Source organism: Podarcis melisellensis (genome assembly GCF_964234715.1).
Source record: "Podarcis melisellensis genome assembly, chromosome: 7".
In the NCBI taxonomy this organism is placed as follows: domain Eukaryota; kingdom Metazoa; phylum Chordata; class Lepidosauria; order Squamata; family Lacertidae; genus Podarcis; species Podarcis melisellensis.
In genome coordinates, this window is record NC_138539.1 from 53,650,238 (window position 1) to 53,672,377 (window position 22,140).

Here is a 22,140-nt window from a genome sequence, read left to right on the forward strand (position 1 = left end):
ACCTAGATTTGTATTCCAACAAAGATAACAGTCTGTAAACAGTACATCAGAAGTCATCCTGTTTTACCAAAGTAATCAAGGCCCCACAAGAATCTTTGTAACATCTTCCACTGATATCTCTGTTAAACAATATATTCTTACATTATGAGATACTGTTTCATGTTTATTTGTTGCTCTCCATAAGTTTTTAGACTACAACTTCCATTAGCCATGCTGTCTGGGCCTGCTGGGAGTTTGGGTTGAACAGCAGCAGGAGGGCTTCAGGTTAGCCACTCCTGTTATCAGGATACGTTCCCTTATCTAACAAGAATGCTTAATTTCTGCAGGAACACACATAGTCTATTCAAAGACAAAGTAATTTATTTTACATGTTTACAGAAAATAAACTATTCTTGTTAATTCACAGACAGCTAACATAAGAGTTTCTGTTACATGTAAATTATGGTACATATTTTTAAAGACAGGTAAAATTCAAAATAATCATCTTCATGTAAAGCAACTCTGTTTAAAAAACTAAATTCAGTAATTTGTACCAAACCAGCTATTAACTTTCTCGGTGCTCAAATAAAGGACCAGATTGATTATACAGTATTCATTTGTTTCTTCCATCCACACCAGCTCCATATGTACTCTTCCAGTCAAATCCACGTAATTCAAATAATAACTGGGTCCCAAATATTGATAGAGACCGGATGGCTTGGGAGACAGCACCATATTGACTGGAGCACTAAAACACCAATATGGTTTTTGTGAATCGTCCAGAAGGGTCACATCCATAATGAAACAATTCTAAAGCATGCAACAGACAACGAGAAGGGAAAAAAGTAGAAAGAAAATCAGTCTCCATACTCTGCACATGATACCAATAACACAATTATTATTCATTCAAAGGTGCATCTACAAAATCCTTATTCCCACGGAGCTATAGCTGGCTTTTGTTGCTACACAGAATATAGCAGACAGGATTAGCTGTAAAATAGTCCTTCTAACACAAAATCCTAATAACCCAGATACACTTCAATTAATTAAGTGTGACAAAATTAAGGTAGGTCATCTTTATCTCCTTTGATTGTATAACAGCCAAGATCAAAGACTTGTATTTTTAAAACAGCAATATTTTTAAGGTGTGGCTGTGGCAATCATGTTATTGTCCTATTGTTTTGGTTTATAGTTATCAGCAAAATAGCACAGAAGATATTTACATCTTCCTTCTGAATCACATCATAAATCAGCAACAGTGAACTCAATAAGGCCTAATTTCCCATTAAGCAGATGTGCAGAGGCTACACAAAGGTGTCACCAAAAACAAAACTAGCAGTATTTGCTAGAGCAATGATTAACTTCTAAAAATATCCCTCAACCCCAATCTACCACATTACGGATCCCTAAATTCCTTTACCAGCTTTCCCTTCTCTCTCTCTTTCCACCCCCCTCCCCCGCATTTTACCTGAATATTGCCTTCAAAAACACCTGTCATCCAAGATAAGCCAATGTTTCCAACAAGAGGTAGATGTTGGGCCGTTTTTTTGTAACTTATCACAGTAAACCTCAGGTATCCATTTCTAATGTAATCTGTAACAATCAGCAAGCCATAAAAAGATACCTCATATCAGATTAACAGTAAGTGGAACATTCTTCACTCTCCTCTAAATAAGATTTATGTTATCTATGAATACAAGATCCAAAATGAGTCACAGCCAGTCCACCAGACAGCTTTCTGATTGTGACATGGACATAGAGGTTAAAAGTGTATAACTTAAGACAACACTGACAGCATCACAATACCTCAAGAACCACCTTTCCCAAAATAAACCTACCAAGACCCTCTGATCATCATCTGAGGCCCTTCTTTGTGTACACCTCCACAAGAAGCCCGGAGGGTGGCAACATGAGAACAGGCCTTTTCTGCCCCCCCCCCATTTTTGGAATGCTCTTCTCAGGGAGGCTCTCCTGGCACCATCATTAAATATTTCCTCTATAACCAGGCTTCTGGCCTTTAGTATCTGTAGCCTTTTAGAAGTGGGCGAGATGCTTTTAACGTATTTCTTTTTTCCTCTTAGTTTTAATGTATCTATGTTTGGGTTTTTTGTCTGCCTGTTTGGTTGGTTGTCCATTGCTTTGGGTTGCCTAGGGCAAGATAAAGCGTCTAACACATTCAAATTACTGTTAACAACAACAACAACAACGTGTTGCTATTATTACTCCAACTGTTAACACTGTAAAGGTCAGGGATGCTCAAGATGATGTCCTGAAGCCTGAAAGATTCCTAGGGCACTATGGCTGCTAAACTGATCAAACTGTATTATGCAATCTTCTACATTTATTTTCTACCCCTTTGCTAATAATCTTTACACTGCTCATCTTTTAATGGCCTCCAGACATCATATTAAATGCTCTTAGATAGAAGTTGAACAAGAAATTCCACTAATCACCCCTCTTCACTATGAAAACTGACCATTTATGTCCACTTCAGTTTCTTTATCAATTCATCTACAGTACTGATTTTCCAAGAAGATGATTTTTGTGCTATAGCTATTAAAATTGTTAATAACCTTTGATGAGGGTATATGTCAAAAGTTTTCAGAAGTTAATCTGCATGATAATCAGCTGATTCATCCTTACCCAAAATATTTCTTATTATAAATATCAGTATTGATACTTCCACAGTGTTTCAGGTTCATCTGCATATTTGGCTGACATGTTATATTCTAAGATGTAACCTTATCTTTTAGGTTATTGCCAACCTCAGAATTACATGGAACCACAATGAAACTGTGCGGTATGAAACATTCCTGTTCTGTTTTCCGTTCTTTTATGTCCTCTCCTCCTCAGGCTCTATTATTTACTCCACCACCAGTCAGATAGCCGCAAAGAAAGTTCAATTTTCACTGGGCTGCTTTGGGAGTTATTTCCAACCCTAGGTTGCCGCCTCCAGCACTATTTTGTATCTCTGAAAACCTGAAGGTTTCTGCAAGCCTACTGATGCTTCCATCTTGTGCATGTATGATGCCATTTTGGCTACATAAAAGATTCATTATCACAAAACTGAATTTGCCGTAAGTAGATATGAGAATATAAAATGTCAAAATATAGAGTTAACTGTGTCTCCTGCCTATTATATTTCCTTCAGTCTAGCCCCAATGCACTGGTCACCATTTTCTGATACCTGAGCAATTGGAACAGAACAATATTCTGCTTGATGAGGGATCATGAGAAGAAAGGAAACAATATCTAAAACAGGCTTCCTCAACCTCGGCCCTCCAGATGTTTTTGGCCTACAACTCCCATTATCCCTAGCTAACAGGACCAGTGGTCAGGGATGATGGGAATTGTAGTCTCAAAAACATCTGGAGGGCCAAAGTTGAGGAAGCCTTATCTAAAATAATGGTGTGGTATCAGACACTGAGATCTCCACTCAGCTTCTCTCTACTGAGAAAGGCACAGTCAGTAGTTCTAGAAAATAAATTATTTGACGAACACTTGGCCTATCCTTCCAACTTATTAGATACATGCAGCAAACAATTAAGGAATTTTAAATTGTTAATGTGCAATGGTCAAGGTGGTTTCCTGCAAGGCCAATCAAAAGTTCCAATAAAATCAATCAAGGGGTAGAGGTCAGCTAAGAAGCCATTGTGTAAAACAAAAATAGTTAACTGCTACTATCAAATGAGCAGTACCTGGCCAAAGTCACATCTATCATAACCATGTCCCTTCCTATTCATGTCCCTTCCTGTTCGCCCCCAGGGAACAGCCAGAGAAATCTACAACTCCTGCCTTGGGCAGGGATTCCCTTGGCTTCCCCAGGCAGCTGCAATCTTGCTCCACTCAGACCAAGAAGAGACAATGTGTCCAGGTTGGGGGGGGGGATAATTACAGAGAAGGATCATTCTTGTGGTTAGGAACACATACTAAAATTAGATCAACAGAAACCATCTTAAGGATGCCTTCAAAGTACCTTTTTTACAAAACAAACTACGAAATGTGCCACACATGTAAGTATTTCCTCTGCTGTGTAAGTCAATGTGCAGCTGATAGCCATGCATGCCATATTCTGGGTCAATATCATCCAAGATAGCCTTATCTGGGGCTGCAGCATATCTCCTGAAACAAAGAATAGGAAAGAAATAAGGCATAGTGTATAAAAATATGCTAAGAAAACATAAAACAAAATGCTTGTTGTGAATTTCTTCCCATTTTTCATAGCTACTTTCAGCTTCAAATATTCCTACTCAGGCTGTGTTGTCATCTGAGCAGCCTTTAGAAATTAGTACATTTAAACAGCCTTGATTTAAACATATTTGTAAGTGAATTTCTCTGGCAGTTTTCAATCATATTTGAACTGGATAACAAGATCCCAGTAACACAGATTAATTTCTAAAATACTTTTCCTTGTGAAATCAGCTTCAAAATGCATATGGTGTTATCCCATGTACTGCCATCTTGGTTTTGCTTGAATGTCTGTTACAGTAGTTTGGTCGTTCTTGTATTCAACTCTAGTACACACTAAACTGTAAAGCAGCAGGAAGAGAAGACAACATATTCTCTGTGGAGGGTCACTTGTCCTTATATATGGAGAACAGCTTCTATTTACCCCTGCTGATTTATATGTGGAAGGGTTCCTGTTTTACTCCCACTCCCAACACAAAACCTTCTAATAGCTGCCACCATATAGCTATACTTAAACTATAACCCGGTAGTCGTTATGCTTTATACATTGTACAAAACCAGCCAGGTATGCTTTTAAGTAAATAAAAACCAAGATGTTCTTTATGTATAAACTATAAAGGGAAAATAAGGTTTTATAAATGACACTTGCTTGCAAATACATACACTTACATAAGACTGACTTGGAAAGCATAGGTCCCATCCCTATCAAACTTAATACCCTTAGTTCACTCAGTTCTCTCCACTGCCAGGTACAGAGAACTTATGCTGGTTTGCTATGAGCCGGGCATGCAGGCAGTTCTCTCTCTGGTCAGCTCCAGAAGCAACTTACTGAATTCTCTCTCTCTGTTAACAACCAAGCCTCTCTGCAAATCTTCAGCTTAAGCCATTGATTCAGCTCTATTGAGGGAGGCTATACTTCCAGGCTTTCTTTAGCCTCAATAGCCCATCTTCCACTTGTCTCAGCTCTAGACTTCAGATTTCTCTCCCAGCCGCTTCTTCTGGTTCACAGTCTCAGTCAGTTTCACTATTTCTGAACAGTGATAGGACTGGCCTTTGTATGTTGCAGCCAGCCTACTTGTCAATCAATCAGATTGGAGTGACATAGAATTCTGTGTCTTCAAACCACTTTTCAGGTCCAATGAGTGACCTAGAATTTCTACCCGGTAAGCCAACCAGAAGTGAAATTTTACAATCCTCTCAGTATAAAAAGAACCCAGCTTTTCTCAGACCAGTCTTACGCAATTAACTGCCAACCACCAACAGACAATCATTATTTCAAACTTAACCTTTCACATAGCCCCAAATAATACATTATATATTAAACAAACACATTCTAAAAGGCGATTTCTTCAAATCCTCTGCCAAAATAAAAGGGAAAACACTTCTAGAAAATGGAAGAACTGAGTATATAAAACTCAACTCTATAATCATTCATAGTTAAAGGTATCAGGCAAATGTTTAATGGAACCTCAATAATTTAAGTAATTTAATTAAACATTTTATATGCACCATTAAAGCCACAGATTGTTGTGCTTTGTAATTCAATTATTGGGCACTGCCCAACATAATTCACATTCTTGTTGAAAAGGAATCATATTTAAGGAAAGTTATGTTTCAAGAGAACTTAAGTCGTAGAGCTACACTCAGCATCCATAAGACAACTAAAATCGGTACTTACACTGTGGCAGAGCCAAGGGTGCTTCTTTCAATGAGCTGATGATAATGAAGACATGCCATAACAAAAGCAATTTCACTTTTCTAAAAAGTTAATTATAGAGAACATATATTTTCAGCATGAAGTATTTAATTTTCCAAAAGGACTTTTGAAGAGTAAAATCCATTTAAGCTCATAGAAAGACTTGTCCTACTCCAGATTGTAACCATGTATCACTGGCATTTTAATATACTATTTTTATAACTTAAAAGCAACAGACTACAATTCATGTCAATTGCTGTACACAGTTCCCATCTATTATTTAAACGCCCTTTGAAGGAGCCTTTGAAGGATGCAAAGTGTCATAATAACATAATAACCTGGCTGGATTAGGCCAAAGGCCCACCTGGTCCAGCATCCTGTTCTCACAGTGGTCCAGCAGATTTGTGGGGAAGCCCACAAATAGAAATCGAGTGCAACAGCATTCTCCCCTCTGGTGATAGTCCTTTTTTTGGTACTCAAAAAGAAAATTAGAATTAAAAATAGGAAAATACTAGAGTTCTTTGTGTTAATAAACTGGAAATCTGATCCAAAATCTACTGCCTTAATAAATGGAACTCTATGAAATCCTGATTAAGAAAATTAAAAATATACCTTTCCAGAATTATTCTACAATGGCAAAGTAAAACTAGAAGGGCAAGCAGCTTTGTTCAACCCCAGTATAAGGAAACATGTTGTCCCTGAATTCCTTGTACTTCTAGAAGTAATTCCATCTACCATAACACAATCTTCATACACCTTTCAGCAGCAGCCACATTGTATAATTTATCAGTACATTTTGGAGTAGCCATACTATTAACCAAATAACAGATAAAGAAGGCAGAAAATAAAGAAATGAATAATCTTAAAACAAAGCCTTAACAGCTAATTAGCATATGGAATAAGAAACTTGAAACTAGTTTAGGTTTTATGACCTGCAGTATTGTTTTCATCTTGTAAAGGGGGATATGTAAGTTTACATATAAGAAAACAAAACAAGAGCCACTGCAGAAAGCATCTTATTGGGGGAGTAATCTTACCTTCCAAACTCCCACCAAGAGTCCTTGATCAAAACAGTAAAGTTCAACAAGGGCATCACAGCCAATCATCTTTGCATTTTCTGTCAGGTTAGCCAGATCATATTCAGAAATTAAAGAACGTTGCAAAGGCCTTTCAAGAGACATCGAGTTAGTTAAGAAAAGAACAGGTATTGTTAATATGGAAGTTTGATTAGTTTTTGTCTTTTCCAAAACGCTGACATAATCAACTAAAAAGCTATTGCACATAACTTGTTTTTGGAACAAATTATAAGAACAATACTGCAACTATTACTGAAGGGGTTTCCAACTTCCCCTTTGTTGGGTGTCAACTCCTGTCCCCTCCAGCTTCAAAGTCTAAGGCAGGGTTGTCCAACCTATGGCCTCCCAATGTTGCTGGACTACATCTTTCCTCAGCCACAGGCAGCATTGCTGAAAATCAAGGGAGATATAATCCAACAACATCCGAAGGGCGACAGGTTAGCCATTTTCTGTGCTTGTTTTCTTATTGCACAAGCAATATGTACATGGAGGACATGAGGAACACTGGAATCAATCACCGTCTGATGCCAAATCCATGGATCCAGAAATCTCCTAAGCAAGCAATAATAAGCAATCACCGTACTGCTATGATAAATAGCTGTATGCATACATCTCTTTGCCTTTTGTGTTAGGTATGTTAGTCCAGAACACACTGCATATGGAACTTAACATGACCCTGGACTATATTACTGTCTGCTACTACATCACAATTGACTGTCACTGGTTGGTAACTGATTTGCAAAGTACAGTGCTGTTGTAAATGTCCTTCTACTACAAGCAGTGGAAAATAAGAATTCTAAGAAAATTGAAAACAAATTATTCATCATGAAGCTTCAGCAAGCAACCACTGCTCAATATGCTAAGAACACAAGTTGGGTGGCAATCCTAGCCCCCATTATCCAGAAGTAAGATCCACTGAATTCAACAGGACTTACTTCTGAGTAGATGTGGTGAGGATTGCACAATTAAAGAATTAACTTACCTATTCTTAGGATGAACTTCGCTGTCACTCAGAAGTATAGGTGTCACTCCAAATATCTGCAAACCTGACAAAGTGTCTAAACAAGGCCACTTTAAATAATTCCAATACACAGTAACAGATGTCTCATTATAAGAGATGTCTGTCTGTTCCAGCACATGTTGCTTTCCATTTCTGTCCTTGAGTATGACCATCCATTTTAAACCAGAAATCCTGTTATTGGGAAAGCAAAAGGCAGAGTGCAAAGTTTAAGGTAACAACCCTAAGCAAGCCCGGCATCAGTTAAACTGGTGTAAAGTACAACAGATCCAAACTCCACAGCAAGGCTACTGTTGGCTGAGCCAATCTATAAAATACTGTTTGAGTTACACTACCCTGTTAGCTGGTTTAATTTACACTGGGCTGTCAGGTCACATGACCAAGGTGGGTGAGCTTAGGATCGAGCCTAAATCCTCTCTGTTTAGTCCACCAGGCATGTCTCAGCTGGAGGGTCCTAGCTAAGCCAGGATGGGAGGGATATGTCAGTATATCTCTGGCTGCGCCGAGGATGATGGAGTTAAGTCAGTGTAGCCTGGCTGTACTGGGAACCTCCCGACTCATCCAGAGAGCTTCTGGATCTGCTCATCGCAGCTGACCTTGCTGTAGGATTGCTCCCTTAGAGTGTCACTTCTACATACAGATAAAGAACATTAAAATTAATTATAATCAAAATGCTTGGAATTTCATAGAAGAGAGCCACATTTCCCCCTTTGTTTCTAAAACAGAACCTATTTGTTTTCTCCAAAACATGCTCTACAAACAAAATCCAAAGCTAACAAAATTATCTATATTCTTTCAATTTTATTAACTTCCTACCTGGTAACTAAATATTAATCATAGTATCAATTTTACATATATTTATCAAATGATCCATTTTTTTCTTCCTTTACTCACAAAGAAAATAGATAGTCATTAAAATATTAAAAATGTCCATGTATTACACATTATATAAAACTGCTCACTTGATAGCTTCTTTGGTTTTCAGTGGAAGGCCAGTACAGGCATTTATTGGCTTCAGAAGCTGAATCAGATCAGCTTTGCCAGCAGCTTTTTTTTTCATGATGTACTCTTTCTTCCAATATCCTGACTCTCTATCTTGCAACTCTGGAAGATTCAGAGAGACGGCTGATTCCTGGGCAGATTCAGTCCTCCATTTTTTTCTTTTAGGCAGAAAAGACTTAGAATATATTTTGAACCAGATTGTACTGGAGAAAAATACAACATAAAATAACATAAGAATCACTGAAATATTTAAAGAGCATGCTGCTCTGAGATAATGTTTAAGCCATCATTAAGTATCAGGAGGCAGATTCTATCTTCTACCAAAAAAATGCCAACACTTTGAATGATCTTAATGTAGCTGAACTGCTACAAATTTTGTTAATTAGCACTCATGATCCAGCTTTATGTCATTCTCTATTAATGTTAGACTAAAATAAACACTAAAATTGACTATTGGATGATAAGCGCACAACATTATTTATTCATAGATTCAATTTTTATCCCACCATCCTTCAAAATAAGTCTCAGGATAGTCATCAACAACTAAAAAGTTAACAAACACAATCAATATAATCAATATTAAAAGAGCATAAATGACTACAAATTATTTATGATTGTTCTGGATTCCTTAGAATAAGATATTAGGTGACCACCTAAGAAACTAAATTAAAAACCCCAACAGTTTCTTAACAAATTATATCAAAGGGAATCTCCCATGTCTTCTGCCAGCCAATCCAACATCAAACAACACTACTTTCATAGCAGCACTTGTAAAAAGGCCCAAGTGCCTAAGGAGGTTTGTAATTTGAATTGTACCCAGAACAACTTGGGAGCCACTAAGATCCAAATGGCACATACATAATCACTGTTAAGTATAACCTCCCTGCACACCCAGTGGCCAAGAATTACTAAGGCAATTTTTTCTGATGCACGGAGGGGAAATAAGTGCCTAAAAAGCAGTTAAACATCTGATATTTATAGACCTAACAAAAGTTTACTGGCATACACATGCGTCCTTGTTTACTATTATACTTTTATTCACTTATTATCCTTAATCCTTTTTCAAACCACATCCTCAAGGCCAATGATGGGAAGGGGGAGTACTACAGTATACAGAAAATATATACAAAATATTATAAGCATGTAAATGTGTAGTATTTATTTACAATATTTATATACCATATTTCTACCATAACAGTTCTCAAAACAGTAGATGAAGCAGAGGTGTTTCTGATGCAAGGCAGCACTTGCTTTATTCCCCAAACTGGGGCAAATCACATTCAGACTGATTCAAACTGCCGCATAGCTTAATAACACTATATAAGTTATTTCATGTAAATTGCTGTAACGATGAGAAAAAATTAGTACAGTAAGTTGAACTTGCTTGCTTTCTCCCAATGATCAAACATAAAGGGATAATATAAATTAGATTATAATGACTGCTGTCATGTTAAAAACCTCTGGCTATATTTTACTGTCCCTTACTTGTCATTGGACAGATGATAAAAACTTTTATTCACACAGCCAGTACACAGCAGTGACTCTGCATTCAGGTAGGATAATATCTTCAGTAGTATCTCTGATGGCATTCTGGAGGATGAAGATGAAAAAGTGATGCAGTTATTTGAGTGGAAGAAACATGCAGCAGCATATATCAGAATGAAATCTATCCCTGCTTCATAAATCTGGAACACAAAAATCTGTCTACGTGAAAACAAAAGCAGAAATAACCTGTGGAATTCCATCATTACACACAAACATAATATGAAGAAGGTAAATGTAATTTAGGGCACAATGGGCATCTCTCACTCATTTAAAGGAACTTAAGTGGAAAAACTTTTCATTCTAGTGATAGAATCAGTGTCACTCCTGCTTGCACACAGAAGTCCAGAAGAGTTTTAGCAAGTGGAAATATATACCAACAATTCACGACATGGATCAGCACTGTTCCATGGAAGGTGTCTATATCAGTGCAGAAAAGGTCCCTATTGTGTGAGGGGAAATATGACAAGCACACTAGCTCTAACTCTATGGTGTCTATCCCTGTCAACTTCCCCAAGTTGGAGGCAAACACAGAGTCTGTTCTATTAATATAGGCTTCCTCACATGAACTCAGGGTTATAAATTACATAGGGGACCTACTTGAGTAGAAAAGGCTCCTCACCCCAGAAGTTATCCCTCCAATTCATGTAGGGTGATAGGGATGCTCATCCCCACTGTCTCTCATCATGTTATAAACTAAAAACACTTGACTAGGTCTCGGCTGTCTGCATCATGTAGCACCGATCCACGCTGTACATAGGATGACCAATTTCATTTCATACATTATGACTACTACACTGAGCCTCAACCACACTTATAGGTTTTTCAGCAGCTTCCACATTTCTACCCTCATTTATGAAGTGGTACAAGCCTCATTGTTATTATGAAAATATACAATTCGTTATTAGGGATGACACTGCCATGAGCTGTTCAGATACACAAAATTAATTTAGCATTTTCAATGTACAATCACCAAAAGAATTCAGTTTACCTTCAGGGTCATGTGAAAGAATCTGTGGTTAGACACCAAGACATGTTTACAATTAAACCAGTTCTTGAAATCATAAATGTCCAGCTAAGTATTTAAAAGATAAATACTTGTCTACAATCCTAAGCATGCTTGCTAGATAATAAGTACAACTGAATTCAGTGAGATTTACATACAAGGTAAGCATGCATCTGTAAAGTATCAAAAGTATGTTACCTGTCAAAATCAATTGCAGAATTTGACTTGATACTAGTAGATCTCGTACACATCCTGCGAGTGTGTGTCTTTTTGAGTTGCATGGCTGCTGGGTATTCCGACATAGCACTATAAAAAACAACATATATTATCTTCATCATCATCAGGGGTGGGAATCTTAGGCCCAAGGTCAAATGTGATCCTCCAAACCTCTCTCTCAGGTTTTTAGTCCCAGGCCACAGTTCTCACCAACCCTATTTCATGCCCTCCATGAGTGATTTTGGCCAGGCTGGGATGCATCCTTGAACTGTACTGTGATGATACCTCTTGCCTGCCTGGATGGAAAGATTTGATGGGTGTATATAGAAATCTAACTTTTGGGTAGAAAGTCGCATACTATCCAACAGTAAAAATCACCTGTTGCTCCACTCACTTTTACCTCTGACCACTCCCACCACTGGGTCCCCAGAAGATTGCCAGTAAGGGGAATACAGCCCAATAAGCTTGCAAAATTATTTGTTCGCTGTTGTTCGTTGGATTTTTCATGTTCTTGCCGTCTTATAAACTCTTATAAATCCCACCAAGTTAAATGAGTCTTCCTCCCAAGTGAGTACAGGATTATGGCCCAAGGTTTGCAACACTTGAAAAAGTGTTAAGCATCGGCTGTTCAACGTTTTCTCTACCATCTTTCTTTTTTATTGTAATTATGTTGTCGTGCTGGTGTTGTTGTTTTCGTCTGAAAACCAACCAGGGAGTATTTATGGATGAGTCGCTACATCATATTACAGTGGTACCTTGGTTTACAACCATAATCCGTTTCAGAGGTCTGTTTGTAAACCAAAACAGGTTGTACCCCAAGGTGCGCTTTCGCCAATGAGGCCTCCAAAAAAATGGGTTGTAATCCAAAAAAAGGTTGCAAACCAGGACACGCACTTCCAGGTTTGACGTGTTTGTAATCCAAAACATATGCAAACCAAGACATATGCAAACCAAGGTACCACTGTACTACAATTCCTCCTAAAAAACGAGCCCAATTCAAGAATGAAACAGCAACACTACCAATCAGCTTAAAAGGGCCACATAATGGGCACATAACAGGCAGAAAAATAGGTAAGCGCCCCCTCAAAAAAAAAACAACAACAAAACCCACACACACTTTTCCATTGACATGAAGACTTAGGCTGTATATTCTGTGAGAGAAAGCGAGTAAACCTGCCTAAAACTGTGAGACTCGAGAAAGGCACCGGGGGATCTGGGTTTAGGGCGTTCAAACAAGACGCCCCGTGATCCCCCACCCACCCCAGCAGTAGCGCCTGAAGGAGCGACTAAGAATGGCGACCGCGAGTCGACGCCGGGAGAAGGGATCGCGGCGGACGAGTGCGAAACCCCTAAGCTGTGCTGCCTCAGAATCCAACCGCGTCCTGTCGCCATGACAACGGTGGTCGAAACGGGGCGGGGGGTGGGGTGGTGCTTCGCTACCGCCCAGTCAAGGCCGCGAGCGCGTCTGCAAAGAACGCGACGAAGCCCAACAAAAAGTAGCCCCGGGCAGAATTCTTCCGCCGGCGCTCCTGAATTTATTCCCCACAATCCGCTTCCTTCCCGCATTTGGGTCAATGAGTATCTAAGGGGCGGGTCGTGGCGAGACGGACGCGCGTAGGGCGGGGTCGCCTGTTGCCAAAATAAAGGAGAAGGCCGGAGACTCGTTCTTTGCTGCTTTTGTCCTGGGGGTGGGGAGAGTTGGCCGATAGGGCTGATCCTGATCTAGTCCAATACACGTTTCCTCATAAGTTTAATGGGCCTCACTCCCAGGTAAACGTGCACAGACAACCAAATGTACTGGTAACCTCAATTTTTAGGAAATCCCATGCATGTTTTCTCGGAAGCAAGCCCCACACTGTGCCCTCATGGGGCTTTGCTTGCGCGTTGTTAAAACGTGCAAAGGATGGCATCCTTGCAGCGCAATCCCTTAAAACCCAGCTAGATTATTTCCTGTTGCCTGGGAGTTAAACCCCGTTGGATTCAGTAGAACTGATTTATTAGATAAATGTATAGGATTGCTAGCTTTCCTTATGCCGGGCACAGTTTGGGGGGGGGGCATTCTACCACGTGAGTGAGCATCCGCAGCCCAAATACAGGTTTGCTTCTTGCACACGAAAGCTGCGCCATTCTGAGTTGACGGTAGTGCACGCGTCTTTCTTGCAGACGTCTGCACACATAATGCTTGCACACCACGAGTCAGACCTTCTTAGATGGTGGGCCAGTTCCTATTTTAAGATAGCCCTCTTTAAGTTTTACAGACCCTGCTTAAAGGGCAAATAATTATTTCTGAGCAATGCATACAGCACGAACCTAACCTTTTATTTATTATGCAAACGATAGATAAAGGGTGGACTTGTCCCAGAGCACGTACGCTCAATATACAGACAGACGCTTTCGGGAAGGAGGAGGCTTCTGGCACTGTAGTTTTGAGCAGCAAGGCTAGGCGCGAGGCGCTTTGCATTGTGGTAGTTGTAGTACTTTACCGGAGTAGTCGGGCAGCTCTGCTACCTTGCAAACTACAGTTCCCAGAGGGCTTTGCAAACGTAATGGCAGGGCAAATAGCTGCCGTCAGCGGGTGAAAGGGGTCGTGTCCCCCTTGGGCTTGTTAAAAGTGCATCAACAGGTAAAAGGCCGGCGGAAAGATTTGAGTAAGATGTATCTTTCTAATGGTATGGCTATTTTGCATCGAGAGGAAACTGCGGGACGTTGAATCCGATCCTTTGCACATGACGGGAGCATATTTAGTGAATGATAGACCTTGTATTTGGGGTTATAGAGTGAAGCCCTGCTTCGCCTCGCTATGCTTTCTTTCATGCGAGGAATCCCCTGCAGTGGCAAGCTCCTGGGGTCCTGCGCGAAGTGGGGGCTCCTTGCACAGCATAGGAAGGCGCTTCTAAGGACTTGCGTGTGCATCAGGCTCGGGCAAGGGTCGAGAGCCGAGCGACCCGCCCCGCGCCCTGATGCAGCATTTGCGAGCCCAAAGCGACACATCTGGACTTCCGAAGGGGCCCGGAGAGCTGGGAGAACTGAAAACAGCGGCAGGCAAGTGTCTGTGCAAAGAGGCCAGAAAGAAGAAGCATCGCTGTCAGCTGCTCAGAAAGGTAAGGAACGGGAGGCTCCAGCAACTGCCAAGATTACTCGGCAAGTAAAATTCGTTTCCCAAACTACTGCAGTTCTCCAACTTTTTAGGTATATCTGCATATATATAGACGTGTTTCTGTTGAGCCTAGTGGTGTTTTTTCAGTCCATAATCTGAAGTATCCTACAAAACTTGCACTGCTGTCCTAACCCTACTTACCTGGGAGTCAGCCGCCATTGAATTCAGCAGGACTTACATCTGAGTAGATGTAGCCAGGATTGTACTGCTCATAGAACTGTAGAGTTGGAGGGGACCACAAGGGTCATTTAGACAATTCCCTGCAAAGCAGGAATATTTTGCCCAAAGTGGGGCTTGAACCCACAACCCTGCGATCAAGAGTCTCATGTTCTACTGGGATCTCAGATTATTGGGGGATTTGTTTCTGAGACAATGTTCGACAGTTGTTTGACTGGAGGCCCGTTGATGAATGGGACAGGCAGAGTGAGACTGCCTTGGGCAACTGATTTTGGCTATCATGGAAGGGCATATTATTGTATTTTTACATTTAAGGAAAGATGCTTGTAAGCGTTCTGTCTCATATGACCCAATAACTTGGTTAGCCTTGGATACCATGCACCTTGGTTTGGGACAGGGGGACCATTTGCTGTTCTGCCTCAGGGAGCAAAGTGTCTTGAGCCAACCCTGAGTGTGGTACAATATCATTAGCTGTGTTTGATTTATAATAGAGGTTGGCCAGCACTCAGATTTGTGTGAAAGTGAGATTTTCTGCTTCAGGAGTCCTTTCACCAAGCTGGCTGCGATTGCTTCCTAGTGTCTGTGCATGCTCTAAGACCATGGTGGGCAGATTGCAGTATTATGTGGTCTACACATGTTTTTTTCTGGAATCCCTGTGATCCACAAGTTGTTGTTTTTTTACATTTACAAAGCTAGAGGGTGTTCCCAAGATCACTTGACAATTAGCACACAACAAATCAAGCGATCTTGAATATGTGTTTGTGCTTCTTAACATAAGAAGTGCTTTCGTGGATCATAGCAAGGCCCACCTAGTCCACAACTCTTTTCAAGAACCCCAGAATTATGGAATCTTCATCAGAACTTATAACTCATTAATGTACAAGATCCTATGTCAGTTATTTGTGCCATATGGATGAACAGTCCTTCTCGGGCATACAAAGCTTCCCAACCTGCTGCACCATAGCCAATAATTTTTTGCCACTGGCAAGCCAGGGAGTGATTATTTATTTACATGCTGGGTTTAGTGTCTTTGCAGCTATTTCTCTTTTCAAAAATTAAGTTATTCTGTGAAAACACCTAGACATTCAAGCAGTTGCAAGTCATTGTGCTTTGAATGCCACCAACAGCGTTCAGAACTAGTGCACAGATAATGCTCTTCAGGCATTCTGATTTTTTGTTAATATGGGAAGGGAGTTCTAAAATGAGTGGCGAGCCTGAGGGACGGATTTAGGGGAGCGCAACTGGTTCGGTTGCAGTGGGCGCGGAGACTCGGGGGTGCTGCAACTGTGATTTAGAATAGAGCACAAGAGGCAGAGGGTCCCAAATTTTGGCATTGCACAGGGAATAGCTGAAATTTGAGACCCAAGGGTCCGCCACTGGGAGCCTCCATGACTGCAGGAGGTTCCCCAGTTCATAGTGTCACTCCTGGTGAGCAAATGGAATGGCAATAGGGACAGCAGTGCTAGCACACTCATCCCTACGAATAGACTCTTGTATGCTGGATGTTCAGTTAGCACCTAATTAGAATGTGTGACCCAGGGACGCAGGTGGCGCTGTGGGTTAAACCACAGAGCCTACGACTTGCCGATCAGAAGGTCAGCGGTTCGAATCCCCGTGACAGGGTGAGCTCCCGTTGCTCGGTCCCAGCTCCTCCCAACCTAGCATTTCGAAAGCACATCAAAGTGCAAGTAGATAAATAGGTACCGCTCCTGCGGGAAGGTAAATGGCATTTCCGTGCGCTGCTCTGGTTCGCCAGAAGCAGCTTAGTCATGCTGGCCACATGACCTGGAAGCTGTACGCCGGCTTCCTTGACCAATAAAGCGAGATGAGTGCCGCAACCCCAGAGTTGGCCACGACTGGACCTAATGGTCAGGGGTCCCTTTACCTTTACTTAGAATGTGTGACAGGACTATGTCTTGGGCCTCATGAGTTCCTCAGGCAGCAATCTTATGCAGAGTTTCCTGTGCAAAGCCCTTGATTTCAAAAGACTCCATGCCTAACTCTTCACAGAACCTTCCTGTAAATATCAGTGTATTTGTTCTACGATTTAAATACATTGTGCTCACTGCATTATTTATATGTTTGGAGTTTTTAATGTTATGCATAAAGCACTTCATTGATCATTTTTACATTTTTATGGGTTTCCCATTCAACCGTATGAACAATAATCTATTTTGTAAGGCATTTCATAAAAATTAAAAGCCTGGCTGGATTTAATGAACGAAGGCATAAAATTGGCTGCTATATATGCAATTGGCTATAGCATTAAAAAAAAACTGTTTTGGAAGATTTCTCCACAATCTTTATTCAACTTTAGCTTAGCATGTGAAAGGTTGAGTGGTGGGAGACCATTGAAGCTGGAGACAGGCTAGAATTGGGCCCTTGACTAGTCCAAAAGGATTTGGTCCAATATTGATTAATGACTTTACAGCATGAGTACAACAGTCATTAACATGCTTGTTACTAATAACAAAAAGGAATAGATCATTGGTGTTTGAAACAAGCAGAGAATCGGTGGTGAGAGAACAAGTTGGCCCAATGCCCCTGAGCATGAAGGCAACGCAAATTGGATCAAAAACAAATGCCGTAAACACTAGTAATTCTCAAGTTCTGCACTGGGGCTCTCTGCTGAGCTGTGAGAGTACTTCCTGAGAATGAGAAATGAAATTGTTGCTTATTTTATTAAAATATGTATATATCACTTGTCCATTGTTAAAAGCTGTTTAAATAATAATTAGAATAAATTAAATACATGTTGCATAAATAATAACTCTCAATACTAAAAAGCCACTGAAAGTCTTGTAAAATCTAGCCTAAATAGACCTTGTGAAAGCAAAACCTGTTCAGCTAACCTATGGCCCTCCAAGATGTTGTGGGGCTACAGTTCCCATCATCTCTTACCATTGGCTATGCAGGCTGATGCTGAGGGGAGTTGGAGTCGAACAACGTATTGGGGGGGCACAGGTTAAACACCCTGGGTGTTCCTTGACAGAAAACCATCACTAAATTTCCCATGGAAAGAGCGGGAATGAGGACTTTAGGGGTTAGAAGAGATGTAAAATCCTTTTAATGTTCCATTATTCTGAAAGCAACAGCTGTTTTGACTCAGTCTTTTATCTTTCTCAATTTTAGAGGAAGCATTTAGGAGCTATTGGATATATGTGCATAGGACAACAATGTAGATTAAGGTCATAGAATTGTCGAGTTGGAAGGCACCCTGAGGATATCTAGTCCCCTGGGGTCCCTTCCAGCTCTATGGCTCTATGTTTTTCTGCTTCAACAATATTTCATTATGCTCCTATCATTTTATGTCATTGTATTTTGTGTAAATTATTTTAAAAATAAAATAAAACATTTTATATTTACAAAAAAAAAGCTATCTTTCTACCAGTGGGGGGGGGCATGGACGTAGCCAAGATTTTTGTTAGGGGGCAGAACCTCAGATTTATATTGATTTGTATTGGTTTTTACTTACTTGGGGCAGCTGCCCCCCCTTGGCTACAACCATGAGGGGGGGGCACAGGAAGGAAACAAGGTTGGAAGGGGGCCACGGTCGGAAAAAGGTCGAGAAACCTTGCTCTAACCAACAGAGCTATAGGAGACTGATAATGTATAACCACCGTTTAATAATTTTAATTCTTTTGGTCTTGTTTTCTCTTTCAGTGAAAGAAGCTGGGCGAGATTTCACCTACTTAATAGTGGTGGTGATCGGCATCAGTGTCACAGGTTATTGAGACAGGGGAAAACATATTCCTCACTGTTTTAATTGTTGACCACTTCAGCAGAAAGGTTCTTAGTTCACCTACATTTTATTTTTCCTCTTCCATTTCAGGTGGTTTATTCTATGTGATTTTTAAGGAGCTGTTCTCTTCCTCCAGCCCCAGTAAAATCTATGGAGATGCCCTGGAGAAATGCAGAGCTCACCCTGAGGTTTGTTTTCAAGTCTTGAATGTTCTCCTTACCACAGAGCCCTAGCACATTACAGAGTATTCTGAGGCATCTTTTGAGGGACGGTCACTCACTTTGCATTGGGTACTGACTAGCCCATGCACCGCTGCCCTGGAAATGCATCCTAGAACATTTTTAACATTTCCTGCTGCTGCGTGCTTCAGGGAAAGATCAGTGATAGTGGGTGAGCTTTCAGTGTATCATAAGAGTTGGGTGGGGTCTTGTAGGCCATCCACTCCCAGGAAATCTGACACTAGACCATTCCCAGCAGACAGCTGTGCAGCTTCTGCCTGAAGATTTCCAGAGAGAGAGAGAGACCACCACCTCTCTAGGTAATGTGTTGAAGAAGGTTGTATAGTATTACTGATTGAACTGAGGGAACTGTGTACCTAGTGTTTGATAGAAGACAAACTACTAAGCACCCTATCCTGTCCTTACTGATTAGGTAATAGGTGTTTTTGGTGAACCCATAAAAGGTTACGGTGAAGCAACTCGCCGCGGGAGAAGACAACTGGTCAGGTACCTATGAATGCATTGCTTACAGAAGCACCGGCTCTCTTTCTGCTAACATTCTCTGTGGATTTGTTACTTACTCTGTTCATCTCACTTGACACGTGTCATATTCACTTGTCTTGCCAAGAAGGTAAAAAGGAAAACACCTTGGGGCCTAGGCTAGCAGCCTGAATTTGAGGCCTACAATAACCCTTGCAAATGCACCTGATAGCCAAGAAACCTTCTTAATCACATCGATTGCCAGCATACATTTATGCTGAATAACAAGGATGCTGAAGGGACACTGGTCCATCTTACCCCCGTGTGGAGCTTTGTGTACCTATTGTACATGAATTTGACACAAATGTGCCACAGCAACACTCAGAACACTATATCCGCGATGGTTACTCTTGAGGTGGGACATGATTCCTCCACAAGTGCAGAAGAACTTCATTCAGGTACCAGCTGGTCATGGGAGCAGACTATGCTCATCCAACACAGTGGCTTCATTCACATGGTTTCGCATGATCTGCATGAACCTCAGGCTCATGCCTCTCCTTTTCCTCCTCTTGCCTGGCTGAAAAGAGGGACTTTAGCTCCTGTTTTCAGTTAACCACAGTTGCTTGCGATGTCTGGATCTGGAATTGGAGGTAATGGTTAGTTATGAAATGATGGCTAGCTTCAACAACCCAGCTTCATAACACATGGTTTGAAGTTAGCTTGTTTAAAATTAACCATAGTTGGTGTTAGCCAGGATTTGCCCCTTCATAGCAAACCAGGATTAACCAAAAGCAAAATCAAGTGCTTCCTAATTACTCCTCTTGGCTGTGTGGGAGGATAGGGGGTAGCATGCAAGCCTAAGGTCACTACAGCTCATTATCATCCATGCACATTATGCTAAACCATGGTTTAACATAGGAATAGCTGACATGGTGCCCTCCAGATGTTGCTGGACTCCCAACTACTACTAGCCACTAGAATGGCCATTGGTCAGGGATGATGGGAGTTGTAGTCCAGTGGCATCTGGAGTGTATCATGTTGGCTGCCCCTTGATAGTATGTTCTCAAAGTTGCTTCATGCCTAGGATTCATCTCATTGGGTTGTGTCTAGCATTAGACATACTCAGAGTAGACCCATTGAAATTAATGGAAATGACTCATGATGTTGTTTGGTTACGTATTTATGGCCACTATCCTGTGCATGCATCCTTGGACTTCCTTCTGAGCAAACATGCTCAGGATCAGATGTAAATTGAGTTTTAGACCCAATTCACTTGTTTGTGGGTTAGGAAGCTTTCAGACAGGGTGGTCCAAGTGTAACTGTAACCAGGCAAGTTTAATTGAATTCTGGAACTAAGACAAGATTGTCCATGTAAAGTTTTTGTTTCTTAGAAATATAGTGTATAACTGGCATTAACATTCAGGCCTTGCAAAACCTTTCCTCTCTATTTTTTTTTTTTTTAGCCACATTGAGTATGTAAAAGATGGACTGAAATACATGCGCCTAAAGTTTTACATTGAGGGCTCAGAAAAAGGAAAGCAGGGAACAGTTCATCTGGAAGTGAAAGAGGTATGACAGCCTCTGTGACCTACATCAACCATAATCTTAATGCTTACGTTAGTGTGTGCAAGGAAATTAATTCCCACCCCCTCTCTTTGCAGAATCCAGAAAGTGGAAAATACGAGTATCGTTACATATTTGTGGATATTGAGGTCTACCCTAGAAGAACCATAATAGTTGAAGATAACAGATAGAGAAACAACTGAAGTGACCTTTCATTGCAGTTCATGATACTGTAGTTTACAAAAATGGGAGTAATGAAGAAAAAGTTGGCTGAAAGGTCATTTTGCTTCCTCACAACATACCCGTGTGAAGGCAGAGGAGCCACTGAGGTTATATGTAATTCTGCCGGGTAAATACTGGAAGTAGGTAATCATTGTTGTTAATAGAAAATGCAAACTGGGTTGACGCAGTTAATATAAACTGGCAGCCAGCTGTGGCAGCGGCAAATATGATTTAGCAAAGATTGTTTGTGGTGAATCACAGTTTTATACACGCAGTCTTCTCAGGATGAATTTTCTTTGGATTTGGATTTCATGCAAGTGCTACAATAAAGAAGACATACAAAACATACAGAATATCTTTGTCCTTTCGTGCACAGAGTTCACGTACATAAAAAGGTGTGTGGCTTCTGTTTCTGTATTGTTTACAGACTGTAAGGCAGAATGTCACAGATTATAAATTGTTTCCTAGTAGGATCTAGGGCTCCTCTGAATGTTCTACTTTGAATCTTGGGGTTGAAAGGAATACCCCTCTGTTGTGAAAAATGCTGCCTTTTTTCAGGCATGGACGCTGCTGTAGTTTGGTTGCTTTGCCATCACATTGCTGCCACTCCCACCCCCTTTTTTATTGCTGCATCATCTTCCTCAATCACATCAGCAATACCATTAGGTCAGGTATCATTTAATAGTCAGGCTGACATCAGAACTATCCGTAGCCAACTAGATTTCATTGGCTCTTGGATTGGTTGTGATCACAGTCAGTCAGGGAACACATAGTGCACAGGATGACATCACAGCTCAATGCAGTCAGTTGGACTTGGCTTATATGCTGATGTCACTGAGAGGAAGAGCCAGAACATGT

The 22,140-nt window shown here is 40.8% G+C and overlaps 2 protein-coding genes across 4 annotated transcripts; one reads left to right on the forward strand and one right to left on the reverse strand.

The window, feature by feature from the left end:
• Nucleotides 1–342: 342 nt before the first annotated feature.
• FBXO15 (F-box protein 15) lies at nt 343–13,279 on the reverse strand. 3 transcript variants are annotated; one of them, XM_081919331.1, is made up of 11 exons: nt 12,897–12,991; nt 11,895–12,015; nt 11,706–11,813; nt 10,445–10,549; nt 8,920–9,162; nt 7,922–8,131; nt 6,901–7,030; nt 5,846–5,925; nt 3,956–4,101; nt 1,448–1,572; nt 343–789 (listed from the first exon to the last, which is right to left on the reverse strand). In XM_081919331.1, exons 3-11 carry the CDS (start codon nt 11,807–11,809, stop codon nt 520–522), a joined length of 1,413 nt encoding a protein of 470 aa, XP_081775457.1. In that variant the 5' UTR covers nt 11,810–11,813; nt 11,895–12,015; nt 12,897–12,991; the 3' UTR covers nt 343–519. The 3 variants fall into 3 exon arrangements, with proteins under 3 accessions (XP_081775457.1, XP_081775458.1, XP_081775456.1); XM_081919332.1 differs by lacking the exon at nt 11,895–12,015 and having other exon boundaries at nt 12,984–13,279; XM_081919330.1 differs by lacking the exon at nt 11,895–12,015 and having other exon boundaries at nt 12,901–13,279.
• Nucleotides 13,280–14,242: 963 nt separating this feature from the next.
• Nucleotides 14,243–21,635, forward strand: TIMM21 (translocase of inner mitochondrial membrane 21). Its single transcript, XM_081919367.1, has 6 exons — nt 14,243–14,824; nt 18,721–18,783; nt 18,890–18,987; nt 19,451–19,524; nt 20,961–21,066; nt 21,159–21,635. The coding sequence occupies exons 1-6, from the start codon at nt 14,524–14,526 to the stop codon at nt 21,249–21,251; spliced, it is 735 nt and encodes a 244-aa protein (XP_081775493.1). The 5' UTR covers nt 14,243–14,523; the 3' UTR covers nt 21,252–21,635.
• The last annotated feature ends 505 nt before the right edge of the window (nt 21,636–22,140 follow it).

Bases quoted from the DNA above. Each gene is read 5' to 3' on its own strand.
- TIMM21 (XM_081919367.1), top strand. From the start codon at position 14,524: ATGCTTTCTTTCATGCGAGGAATCCCCTGCAGTGGCAAGCTCCTGGGG. The intron at 18,784-18,889 runs GTTATTGAGACA...CTTCCATTTCAG, and splicing joins GATCGGCATCAGTGTCACAG to GTGGTTTATTCTATGTGATT. The intron at 18,988-19,450 runs GTTTGTTTTCAA...CTTACTGATTAG, and splicing joins AATGCAGAGCTCACCCTGAG to GTAATAGGTGTTTTTGGTGA.
- FBXO15 (XM_081919330.1), bottom strand. From the start codon at position 13,115: ATGGCGACAGGACGCGGTTGGATTCTGAGGCAGCACAGCTTAGGGGTT. The intron at 10,550-11,705 runs GTAACATACTTT...TTCATCCTCCAG, and splicing joins TCTGCAATTGATTTTGACAG to AATGCCATCAGAGATACTAC. The intron at 7,031-7,921 runs GTAAGTTAATTC...GTCTCTTGAAAG, and splicing joins GAAGTTCATCCTAAGAATAG to GCCTTTGCAACGTTCTTTAA.